This window comes from Mastigoproctus giganteus, chromosome 4 (genome assembly GCF_048544385.1).
Source record: "Mastigoproctus giganteus isolate SK-2022 chromosome 4, ASM4854438v1, whole genome shotgun sequence".
Classification (NCBI taxonomy): domain Eukaryota; kingdom Metazoa; phylum Arthropoda; class Arachnida; order Uropygi; family Thelyphonidae; genus Mastigoproctus; species Mastigoproctus giganteus.
In genome coordinates this window covers 91,264,926-91,278,076 of record NC_143578.1, presented here as the reverse complement: position 1 = coordinate 91,278,076, position 13,151 = coordinate 91,264,926, and the positions used below count along the sequence as shown (strand labels likewise).

Here is a 13,151-nt window from a genome sequence, read left to right as displayed (position 1 = left end):
ATTTCGAACGAACGGAGGGGTGAAATGGGAGTAGTGTTTTTTTTTTTTTTTTTTTTTGGCTGATGCTGAATAAGCTTGCTTTCTTGCATCATATGCCTCTACTAATGCTAATGCTAATATATATATATATAAAAAATGAAACCTAAAAAAAATGTGAATTTTAAAATGCCGTGAATATGCCCATGTTTTTTTATGACAGATGTGTTATGCACTTGTGATGGAAGGTTTTGTCGTTTGCTTTTAATTTATATGCTTATAAATTGAATAATTTTATATGCTTATAAATTGAATAATTTTATATGCTAACAAAAGTGAAAAATCTACCGGTTTGCACTGTGTTAGTGTAAACAGACTTTTTTTGAGTGTGTTAATGGAAGAAAGTGACTTTATTGTGGACAAGTTCTTTTCCAACCCCTACAAAAATATGGCTACGAATAACAAGGGAACTGTGAAAAAGTCAAAGAAGGTGGTGACATTAGCGAGTAAAATTGAGTTATTAGACAAAATTTCTAATGGTGAAAGTGTCTCGTCAGTGGCAAAACATTATAAAATCAATAAGTCAATGATACGATCAATGAAGAAATTGGAAGAAAAAAATCTGCCGTAGTGTCCATGAAAACGCGCTAATTGCTTCAAAAATTTGCTCTGTAACTCGTGATGTTAAATTAGAAAAAATGGAAAAAGCTTTAAATCTGTGGATAGAAGACCAAACTCAAAATAAAATTCCGTTAAGTTCACTCATCATTCATGAAAAGGCAAAACACTTTTATCAACACTTTAGCGAAACTGGTGATAACACTGGCGGGATAAGTTTTTTAACTAGCAAAGGTGCTAGTTTGAAAGATTTGTTTGAAATTTCTAATAAATATTACATTTAATATTAAATTGTTTCTTATTTTCATTTCGATGCCTTATGCTTGCATTTCTATGTACTGTCTATGTACATAGTCATATTATGAAGGTACATATAATACATACACAGACAAAATTTTAGAATAGTTTTTCTTATATATTTCATACTTTGGAACGGAGCTCCTTTATTACTATGGGAGCCATAACTCAGTATTCGCGGCATTTCTCAGGAACATAACTCCCGCAAATAGTGGAGGCTTACTGTATATATATAAATAATATAATTACATTATATAATTATAATTTTTAAGTGTCTGCTACACTGTGTAAAGCTTCTCGCATGCAAAGTGATGTCACAGATGCCTTATATGTCCGCTGCCGGTCAACAAATTTATTGCTCAGTGAATTGTATTATGTAGATTTGCCGCATCATTGTCAGCGTTACTGCAGTTGGCCACCGTACTGGTTCTATTATTTGTCATATAATAACTCGTCAGTCTTCACCAATATAGTATTTTACTATATTGATGAAGAATTTAAAAAAGAAAAGAAAAAAAAACCCTCTATCGACGGGTTTCCGTCTTATTATTATAATCCATATGGTGCAAGGAAGCCTGAGGCTTATGCTGCACCGACCAAAAAAAAAAAAAAAAAAAAACTTTTAATACATAGGGTTAGGAATGCGACTAAGAGGAGAGACCCAGAAAAAAAGTAAAACAAAATTTAAACTGAATAGGGGCCACATTTGGAAATTCCACCGGGGGGGGGGGGGGCCTGAGAATTCTTAAAATGGCCTGTCTTATAGTCCTAATTTGGACCCTTCTTATCAATTTTTCAGCTTTTGGACAATTAAAAAAAAATGAAAGGGTATCACATTCAAGTGATGAAAGCAATGCAAACTTGGCAGAGATCATCAGGAGTAGAGTTCTTTTAGGAATAAAAATATTGAAGAACACTGCAACACTTACTTTTTGAATTAACCTTGTATTATAATTTTTAAGTGGTAATAGTGTTGTTTAATTTTTAAAATTAAACAACACTATTACCATTACACCGTTTACTATTACTATTTAATCAATACAGTCAGACTTAAAAATCTGCAATCTATTATATGAGACAACCATTTTCCAGCTATGTTAAAGAAAAATGGACAAAACTGGCAAACCATCTGAGAATTGATAAATTTAGTTCTCGAGTTGATCATGCAAAAGCGGTGCATTAGAACTGATTGTCCAAGGTGGAAATTTTGCCTCAAAGCTTATGTTATTGCTATTCTCTAATGACATTAAGAAATCTGTTGGTCATGGAATTGTCTTATTCATGAACAAGATTAGCTACTCATTGATAATAAGTGATGGAATGACCCAAAATTGTGTAATTTCATGAAATAATATTTTATATAATAACAGCTGTAAATATAAACCTTAAATATATCTGGAACTACAAATATTTAATATCTGTCGTATAAAAACACTAAACAATGAAAAGTCATTAGAATATTTAAATTTGCAATAAAAACAGAATTACATCAACTAATGTCACGATTTTCAGTTTAGATATACCGCCCAATAATAAAAGCATCAAAGAAAATACTGAGCATCATTAAATTACCTACCTGCATCTTTGGAATAATCCAAAAAGTCCTCACGAAGAGTAAAGATGCGTCGTAAACGGCAACATCCTGCAAGTGTAATTGACTCGATAGATTGGAATATCTCTTCCTTCCAGAGTCCTGAAGTCATTCCCATCAAATCTATACAGAGATGAAGCCACTAAAATACACAAAGCAGTATATAAATTTGAAATGCATTGAAACTAGAAACAAAATTAGCAAAAAAAAAAAAAAAAAAAAAAATTACATTTTTTAATAAAAAACTTTTATTATATGCCTATAGAGGGGAGAGAGTCAATAAGAACTATCTAGACATATTTCTCTAAGATCTGTGCTATAAAAAAAGGAAAGCTTGTTTCCCAAAAAATACAGGGCTATTATTTATCATGCAACCTATTGATCAATGGTATGTATGTACTGAGGTAACTACAGCAACAGAGCATATGAGGTCAGAGAGGTATGATACGGAGGGATATTTTTGGATAGATGGCAGAAGGCAGTTTCATTGTGACAAAACTGGAATTGGAAGAGCAGTACAGAATTTATTAATGTGGTGTGGTGTTTATTTTGGAACATTATTTGCATTCAGATCATTTTTGCAGAGGCAAGAAATCTTCAAGTAATGAATACCAAATAGACCTGTACAAATAAGACTAATGCAAAACACTGAGAACTGCATTCATTCTACCAATGAATGTATTCTTACATCAAACACACAATTCCAGAGCATTCTTTTTTTGTAACAATTTTCAATTAAGAGTGCAAAAAAGCCTTGAAAGTTGGCAACATGACCTATTGCAAAATTCTAATAGGTCATGTTGTCTGGTAAAAAAAAAAATTTAATATATGTAGAACAACCAAAATCTGGCTGTACGAAAACTGAAATGAACTGAAATCCCGACATCTTTAAGATTTGTGTGTGGTGATTTTTTTTTTTTTTTTTTTTTTTTATATGCAAAACTTGTTCTCTGAACAGCACTGACAAATTGATTCTCTGAATTTGATATTATTAAAATGAAGTTAAATAACATTTAACTGAATGATTTTGAAAACTTCATATATATACATTTATTTTTGACAATCAGCACTTTCATCTGACATAAAGTAAACATGTATAATCTTAAGACAGAAAGTCTACTGGTTACCAAACAAAGTCCACAATTTACCAAATTTATTTATCTTTCTTTTTTTTTATTGCATATGCATAAAAAACATGGCTGTACCTTCATGGCACATAAAAACACTTAGGGTGAAATGTGGTATAATATCGGTTCATCATCTATCAACCTAAGTGATGTTCATGATGTTTCTCAATATTCCTCTCTAATTGGTCTTTAATAATTGTTGTCAGAGATAGCCTTCATTAAATTGTTAATGAGAGAGGGTGGTGTTTTAGTTCATATTTTTGAACTTCAATTCTATTAGCAATGCAGTTATATTTGTTATTCTGCACATTTGACTGCTTTGAAAATTAAATCTTTGTTGATATTAATTTTTATTAACCTTTGTATTTGTAAATCATAACTGCTTTCTAAGGTGAGGGAAAAGACCACAAACTAATTTAATAATGAAAAACCCGCAGAACAAAATTTTCTTAATAGCACACAGCAAGCTTTTCCTAGGAGTTTATTATGGCCATATTCATTGCTCTTTCCTTTATAATCACATGCTGTATAACCATTTAATATTTTAATAAGTAAAATAGGCACATGTATTAAAGATATTTGAATACACATATGGATAATTTTTTTTGTGATTTCCATCTTCATTCAATGTTCAAGAGTACAATAGGCTGATGATACCACACATTATATATATCATTCAGAAAACCTCTGGAAACTGGCTTATCTCCTATCTCAGGTTTGCCAGATACATTGACACTTATATCACACAACAAAAGGATTATTATCCAGACTGCATTTCTTCTATGAAATGATTATTTGTTTTTCTTTCTTTATTCCTTTTTTTTTCCATTAATTTTGAGGCAATTGAAGGTGTTCCAATAGTCATGGTAAACTTTTCCATGACTGCCAGAGCAGTGAGGAAGTGTTTAGTGTCAATCACACAGAGAAGAAATATTTTAAAACCTTTACTTTTATTCCTAAAAAAAATAAATAAAGTAAACTAGTCCAACTCAGAATTGACCGCTTAGCTAATTAGAGAAAATGTAAAGGTGAACCTCCCAAATCTGGCAATCCATTATCCAGCTGTTTTTAAGGAAATGGATTAATTCAGTAAACTAGATCCTGCTCAGTTCATGTCAGTGAAATCATTCTTGTAGGGACGAAATCCTTTATTCTACACTCTTCCTTAAATCTCATCCTGTATCTAAACCTTGGTGTTCCAATAAATCTGCTAAGACTGTTCAAGATAAGAATGTTGCATGTCATAATTGACTCATATCCAAATAACAAGGTTCATTTTCTGCTTACACTAAAGCTCTTTCAATATTTTGCATCTTTCACTTTATGAAACCACTGTCAGTACAGTACCACAGAGTTGATACATTGCTCTGGGGTTACTGTTTCTCATATGTAGTACTTTACATTTGTCAATGTTAAACTTCATTTGCCACCTCTCAGCCCATCTGCTCAACCTTTCCAGATCCTGTTGCAGTAGCATAGTGTCAGTAGTGTCCTTAACAACCTTGCCAACCTTTGTATCATCTGCAAACTTGGACATTAAGCTTGATATACCATCATCAATATTATTTATAAATACAGAAAACAATGGACCCAATACTGAACCCTGAGGGACTCCACTAATAACATTAGTCCACGATGAGCAGTGTCCATTGATTACAACTCTGTCTTCTCCCCCTCAACCACCCCTTTATCCATAGCAGCAATTTGCCTCCAATGCCACACTGCTCCAATTTGTGTAGCAGTCTTCCATGTGCAACAGTATCAAAAGCCTTTCTAAGATCCAAGTATATAATATCAAAGTTATTCCCTGCATCCAGTTCTTTTGTGACTGCATCATAGTATCCAATCAAATTGGTCAGGCAAGACTTTCCCTTAACAAAACCATGCTGTGTCTGAGCTATAACTGAAGTCTTGTCTAGATGATCCTGCAGTGCTTCTTTAACCAGTGCCTCCATTAATCTTCCAGGAACAGAAGTTAAACTAACAGGTCTATAATTACTTGTGTCGCCCTTTGATCCTCCTTTGTGAATTGGGGTCACATTTGCACATCTCCAGTCCATGGGTACTTCCCCTGAGTCCAAGGAAGCTCTCATAATTATGGCTAAGGGTTTGCTTACTTCCTTTGCTGCCTCCTTTAATATAACTGGATATCTCCCATCCACCCCAAGTGCCTTTCTTGTATTTATCTTCAACAATTTCTCCTCCACTTTACTCTCAGTTATTACAAGATTCTCTAGCTTACTGCCAGAGTTGAATACACCTCTGGCATTCCCCTCGCTGAATAACTCCTCATGTGTGAATGTCGATGCAAAATATTCATTCAGTTTGTTAGCTACCTGAGCAGGATCATCAACAGTTGACCCATCGATATCAAGTGGATCAATCTGATTCATCCCCTTCCTTCTAGAGTTTACATAAGTAAAGAGCTCTTTGCTGTTTTTCTTTGCATCCCTTGCCAAAGATTTCTCGTAAACTGCCTTCGCCTGCCTAACCTCCTTTGTAACTTGGTTACAGATCAACTTGTATCTATCATAGGCTTCTGTGTGACCAGCCCCTAAATTCCAGTCAATATCTGGGAAATTAAAATCCCCCATTATAAGACTCTGATTTACTGGCCCACTCTATTTCCCTGTACAGTTTCTTATTATACTCCTCAGAGTAATTAGGCCTATAGCACACTCCTACTCTCAATTTTGATCTCCCAATGCTTATGTCACACCAAATAGGATACAGTCTTGGTAGTATCTGTAGAAAATTTTAACCATATAACATTCTTTTTGGCAGGTATGATTCTGAAGTCTGCTAATAATCAAACCAAAAATGGAAAAATTTGAGCAACAAGCAGTTATAAAATTCCTAACAAAAGAGAACATGGAATTACCTGAAATCATTCAATATCTGAACAATGTATATGGTGAAGCTACTCCATGAGCGTGTACAATCCAGAGGTGGTTTACTGAATTTAAGCATGGCTGATAGAGCATTGAAGATGACCCAGGGACTGGGCAGCCAATAAGCCCAAAATGAAGAGATGGTCAACAAGGTGCATAGATTAATTACGAAAGACTGTAAAATGAACATTGAACAGATAGCCAATGAGGTAAAGATTAGCCTTGTGTCAGTACATGCCATCCTACATGAGCACCTACACATGACAAAGGTGTCTTGCTGGTGTGTTCCATGAATGATAGTGGCAAGCACAAAGAGGCAAGAATGAATATCACCAGGGCTCTTTTGGAACATGTCACTCTGAACGAAGAAGAGTTGAGTTTTTTTTTGCCCAAATTGTTACTGCTGATGAATGTTGAAGCTCACTACTCTGATCCAGAATCTAAAATTGCCACCATATAGTGAAAACATGCTGGGTCACCCACTCCAAAAAAAATTCCAAGTGCAAGCCTCAGATGGAAAGATTCTGTTAACACTCTTCTGGGATTGTTCGGGAGTACTGCTCATTGATTTCCTTGAAGAGGGTAAAATTGTGATAGGGAGGTACTACGTGGATCTATTAACCAAATTATGAGAAAACATAGAGCAGCAGAAATGAGCAATGCTGCCCCGATGAGTGCTGTTACTGGATGACAATGCCTCACCCCACAGATGTGAACTGACAGGAACAACAGTGTCCAAACTGGGGTTTGAGCAGTGGTGGGCTAAAGTGGGCTTGGATGGGCTCACGAGAGCTAGCCCATTATTATTATTATTTTTTTTTTTTTGAAAAGTTGTGAGCCCATTGTTGAAGTGATCATTTATTTTATTTTACAAATGAAATCCTCAATTCAATTATTGAATATCCAAAGATGGAACTATGGTGAAGCAAGCGGGGCCCCATCCCCAGCATTTTAATGCCACAACCGACCAGTTATGCATTTTAAAATTGCTTCATTTTTGATTTAATTACAGTCAGACCTCTGTTTAAAAAACTTCTTTATAGTGAATTTTTTTGAATTTCCCTTGATAATTACATTTAAAATAGTTTCCACAGAATGAAGAAAATTTGCATATAACAAACAGATTATGAGAGAGAGAGAGACAGACAGAGAGAGAGAGAGACACTTAACTTTATACACATTGTTCCCACCTCTGGCCTGCAGGCAATTTAGGCAGTTAGAAAGAGTGAATTAAAGGTTAAAGGGATTACCATTCCGCAACATTAGTGGTGCCTGTAAAACCTATGCAGCCACCTATCCCACCTACTGAGAAGTTGTGTTAGTCAATATGCTTTCCATAGCCAGTCAGAAGATTAAGGCACATTCTTGACATGGTTAGTAGCTTCCTGTCAACCTGTGTTGTGGTTCCCCTTTACGACGGCAAGCTGTCATCTGCTTTTTGGAAAAGTGAGTGATCCACGCCTTTCAGTAAATTCCTGATCCAGATCTATGTTTACATGGCCACAGTAGCTGAATATCTGTGATTATGACATTTTGCGCAGTATTAAAAGAACTAGTGACAGTAGCAACATCAGGGGTAGGATGGTAAATGAAGGCAACTAAGATATTAAATAAACTTTCCGAAGATGAAATGTTAGTGGATTTTGAAATGCGTCGATGCCTTCACTGTGAAGGAAATGTTCCAAGATATAATGACATACAAGCATTAATTAAAATATATAAAAAAAAAAAAAAATATTTAAGGATGATTGCTAAAGAACTTGATGTGGAAATTATATAAAGGTTGGTCATGTGTTCAGACTATGATGGGCAACTTGTAGCTTGCGGACGGTAATTGCAGTTTGGAGGAATAATCCCGCTTTATGCAAACATTTTGAATTAGAAGTTAAATATTAAGTTGAAAAATTCTGAAGGGAATTATGAAGCCAAAACTGAGAGCATGTTGAAGTCGAAAGAATTTGAAGGAATCAAAATCGAAAGTAAAAAATTACCTTGTGACAAGTTATTATACTGCATTGTTTTATCCTTAAAAGGATCAGTTATTAATGCAACAGAGCAATTTTAAATTAAAAAAAGAAAATAATGACATCATTGACAATGAGAAATTGAAAGAAATTTTAAACATATGCTACCCAGAATCATGGAATATGGAGAGAGAAAAAAAAAAAAAAAAAAAAACACTTTTGTTTCTATGGCATGTAAAACAAATAAGAAATTTAAGTTTTCTAATAAAATATGAAATAAAAATTAATGAGTTTAGAGATTTTGTCGAAGACAGTTTACCTTTAAAAAACAGAGTGAAATTCCCTTTTCAATTAAGCTTTTCAATTAAAAAGGCTAGAAATATCCTTGAAACCACTGCATTCAGCAGTACTGAATGCTGAGCGAGCTTTCAATGTAATGAATAATATTGTAACAATAAAAAGAACACCTTTAACAATTAAACACATTGCAGATATAACGACCATACATCTAAATGGAAAACCATTGCTTCAATTTGATTCAGATCGTTACGTCAAATCTTTCCTCTGTAACATCACTCTGCTATTGAGCGAATCAGATCAACAAACAAATATTAATAAAAAGATACAAATTCTATATGGCAATTTTTAGAACAAATTTTTCTTGAATATTTGTGTAATAATTTTTTTCATGTAATCTGATTTTTGTGTACCTTTTCTAGAATAGTTTGTTTTTTTATGAAATATTTGTTTTTATATTGTAGAATGTTTTGTGATAGTTTTTATATTATTTGTGATATGGGAAATATTTTGTTATTTTTTATTTGCAATACTAAAATTTTATCATGAAAAAAAAAAGTATCCATTATATTCCCCTAGATGTAAAAAAAAAAATAATAAAAAGTGCCAAGAGTGCGGAGCATATGTGGTAGATGGTTTTATGCAAAATATCTTTCAAATTTCTTTTAGGTATTCTGATTTGTATATATTGATTATGAAATAAAAGAGCTTTTGTATTGCAAATATTTTATCAGTAACAAGGTACAATGCATTTACGATAACTAAAGTAAGAGACATATACTTGTGATTGCAAGGTACCTAAATATCTCTGGAAAACAGCATCAACTGAGGATCTTGTAGTTGATAAAATCAGAATACCTGCAGCTGTTGGGGGCACCTAACAATGGAATGTAAGACAAAAAAAGAAACTGTTGATGAATATTTGTATTGTTGCAGTCATATGAAAACTACTTATATTGTTGCAATCATACTTACTGCAGTAGTAACAGAAGGAAGTATGACTGTGATGTCATCGTCATCATCAGCCATTTTCAATCCACTGCAGGATGAAGGCCTCTCCAGCAACTTTCCAGTTCCTTCTGTTTTGAGCACTGGCCATCCATTTACTACCCACAAACTCATGAATTTCATCTATCCATCTCCGCCTTTGTCTTCTAGCTCCTCTTGGGTACCATTCTCTTACTTTCTTAGTCCATCTGTCATCATGTCTTCGAGCTATGTGTCCTGCCCAAGACCATTTTAGTTCTTTAGTTTTGATAAGAATGTCCTTTACTTGAGTTTGCTGCCTAATCCATGTGTTTCTCTTCTTACCTAACAGTCTGATTCCCAATATAATTCGTTCCATTCTTCGCTGTGTAGTTCTCAGCTTCTCTTCCATTCTTTTGGTGAGTGCCCAAGTTTCACTTCCATAAGTCATGGTGGGGAGTATACATTGATTCACTATTTTACATTTCAAACAAACTGGTATATTGCTCTTCAGTATGTGACTATATTTCCTGAATGCTATCCATCCAAAATTTATTCTTCTCTTCACTTCCAGCCATTTATCATTATTACAGCTAATAACTTGTCTCAGATAAGTATATGACTCCACCTTTTCAATTACTGCTCCTTCAATCATTATTTCCCTTTCTGTGGCATACTTGTTCATCATTACTTTTGTTTTAGCCATATTCATCTTTAGTCCAAAATCCTTACTAACTGATTAAGATTTTCCTCTAATTCTTTGGGATCGTGGCTTATCTGCAAATCGTAAATGGTTTAGGTACTCTCCGTTCACATTGATTCCTTTCTGTGACCAGTCTAATCTTCTGAAAGCTTCCTCAAGGGCAGCAGTAAACAGCTTCAGAGATATTGTGTCTCCTTGTCGAACTACTTTCTCAATTTTAAATTTCCTACTGTCTTTGTCTAGTCTAATAAAGGAGGTAGCACTCTCATATATTTTCTTCAAAATCATAATATGTGGGGTATCTATGCCTTGTCTTTCCAGTGCCCGAAACATTGCCTTATGCTGTATGGAGTCAAATGCCTTTTCATAATCCACAAATGCCAGGCATAATGGTGTTTTATATTCATTTGCTTTCTCCATTAGCTGTGATATTACGTGACGGTGATCCATAGTTGAGAATCCTGTCCTAAAGCCAGCTTGCTCTTTCGGTTGATTCTCATCAAGTATTCTTTCTAATCTGTTAGTAATGACCCTTGTGAACAACTTGTAGATGTGAGATAAGAAGCTAATTGGTCTATAATTTCCAATTTATCTCCTTTCTTAAGCAGCAAAACTATGATTACATTATTCCGCTGCTTAGGCATCACACCTTTTCTAATGCACTTTGTGAAGAGTCTTGCCAGTTTTTGTGTTATGTCTCTTCCTCCCAATTTTAACAACTCTACAGTAACTTCATCTTCCCCCTGGGCTTTCTGATTGTTCATTTTCTTCAATGCATGTTCTACCTCATCAGGAAGAATATCGGGTATGTCGTATGTGTTGCTGATTTGCAATCCCTCTTCCGCACTGCTGGAATCATTCCCTCGCTCCTTGTATAATTCTCTATAGTAGTCTTTTGCTATTTGAATTATGCCTTCTCTGCTGTTTATAAGTACACCATCGCTATTCTTCAGTTTCAGTATCATTTGTCTTTCTGTATTACTGCTCATGGCTGCTGATTTAAATCCTTTGTTTTCCTTTAATGCTTGTTCTACTTTTCTTGTGTTAAATCTTCTTATGTCCTCTCTGAGTCTCTTTCTAATGGCTTTGCATAACTCAGTATACTCAATTTTTTCCTTGTTAGTATTTATCTTGCTCTTCATTTTTCACCTTTGGTTCATCATGTCAAATGTTTCTTGACTAATTTTTTCTTCTTTGGATTTCTTTTTCCCTATAGGTTTCTTGGGCTTTATCACTTTCAAAAAGTTGTAATATTCCTTGTCAATATCTTGGTCCTGAGCAGTCTGCAGAAGCTCAAACTTATTCTTAAGTTTCAGTACATACTGCTTTTTCTCCTCTTCTGTTATCTCAAAGACCTTTGTATTATTTACTCGAGTCAGTTTTTTCCTTTCCTTTCCTACATCTATATCAAGTGTACATCTTACCATTCTGTGATCACTTCCAACATTTACCTTATTCAGGACAGTAACATCATTCACAATATATCTTCTGTTAGTGAGGATGAAGTCGATTTCATTAGTTGTTAATCCATTTGGACTCTTTCATGTCCACTTTCTGTTCACCCTTTTCTTGAAAAAAAAAAAAAAAGTGTTCATTACTGACAATCCTTGAGATTCTGCAAATTCCACAAGTCTTTCACCTGTTTCATTTCTTTCACCAATTCCAAAATTTCCTATAGTTCCCCTTTCTGCACTGTTTTGTCTTTTTCCAACCTTAGCATTTAAGTCCCCCATAATAATAGTGTATTGGGTTTTCTGCTCATCTAGAAGACACTCAATTTCGGTGTACATTTCTTCAACCTCTTCATCATCATGGCTCGATGCTGATGCATAAGTCATAACCTTTAGCTTGTACCTCTTAGAAATCTCGAGTATTAGTCTTGACACCCTTGGTGATGTACTTTTGAATTCCAAAATGTTGTTTTTTAAATCTTTATGGACCAGAAACCCAACTCCACCTTCACTCCTTTCACTGTTTCCATTGGTGTACAGCAGATTTCCACTTGATAAACTTATAAGTGATTCATTTCTTCTTCTTGTTTCAGCCAAACCGATGATATTCCAATTCACATTTTCTAATTCCTTTTCCAGCTCTAATATCCTGTCTTCACCGATGAGTGATCCTACATTGTAACAAGCCAAGTTCAGTTTCCATGCATGGCAGCCTGGTCATACCCAGAGATTCTTAGTGATGTCATACTATTCAAAAATTCTAAAAAGTTAGAACTGGAGACACTATCGTATCCAGGTATCATCATAAGGGAGGCATGACAACCAGGTTTTTGAGTGTTTTTTTTTAGATAGACCTAGGAATACTTATATGCATACACTTTGTATGTGGTTAAGGGAAGAACATGCCCCTATTCCTCCTCCTCCCTCCCGAATATGCCCCTGACTCGAGATATCATACCAGTCACAAAAAATGCATCACATGCTCTAATCACACTACTAGTGAGTGGTTGGCACAGACTAGAGGTGTGAGCATGGGAAAGCCGTGGATGACGTCACTTCCGTGACCAATCAGATTTACTCTGTAGCCCCAAGGATGTTTCACATCAAAAACTCAGCAAAACTGTGAGCCCATTATTAAAATATTCACAGCTCACCACTGCGTTTGAGTTTTTGCTACATTCACCTTGTTCACTTGATATTGCCCTATCTGACTCTTACTTGTTTGGAAAACTGAAATAGCATTTTCATGGAATGCATTTTGTGGACAATG

General features: G+C 34.6%; 1 protein-coding gene across 1 annotated transcript in view; it reads right to left on the bottom strand.

Moving 5' to 3' along the window:
* LOC150086905 (uncharacterized) overlaps window positions 1-13,151 on the bottom strand; it is a 152,366-nt gene that overhangs the window by 87,237 nt on the left and 51,978 nt on the right. The window contains exon 7 of the mRNA XM_090372316.1: window positions 2,468-2,624. Within this exon, the coding sequence (XP_090228442.1) occupies window positions 2,468-2,624 (157 nt within the window). The remainder of the gene's footprint in view (window positions 1-2,467; window positions 2,625-13,151) is intronic.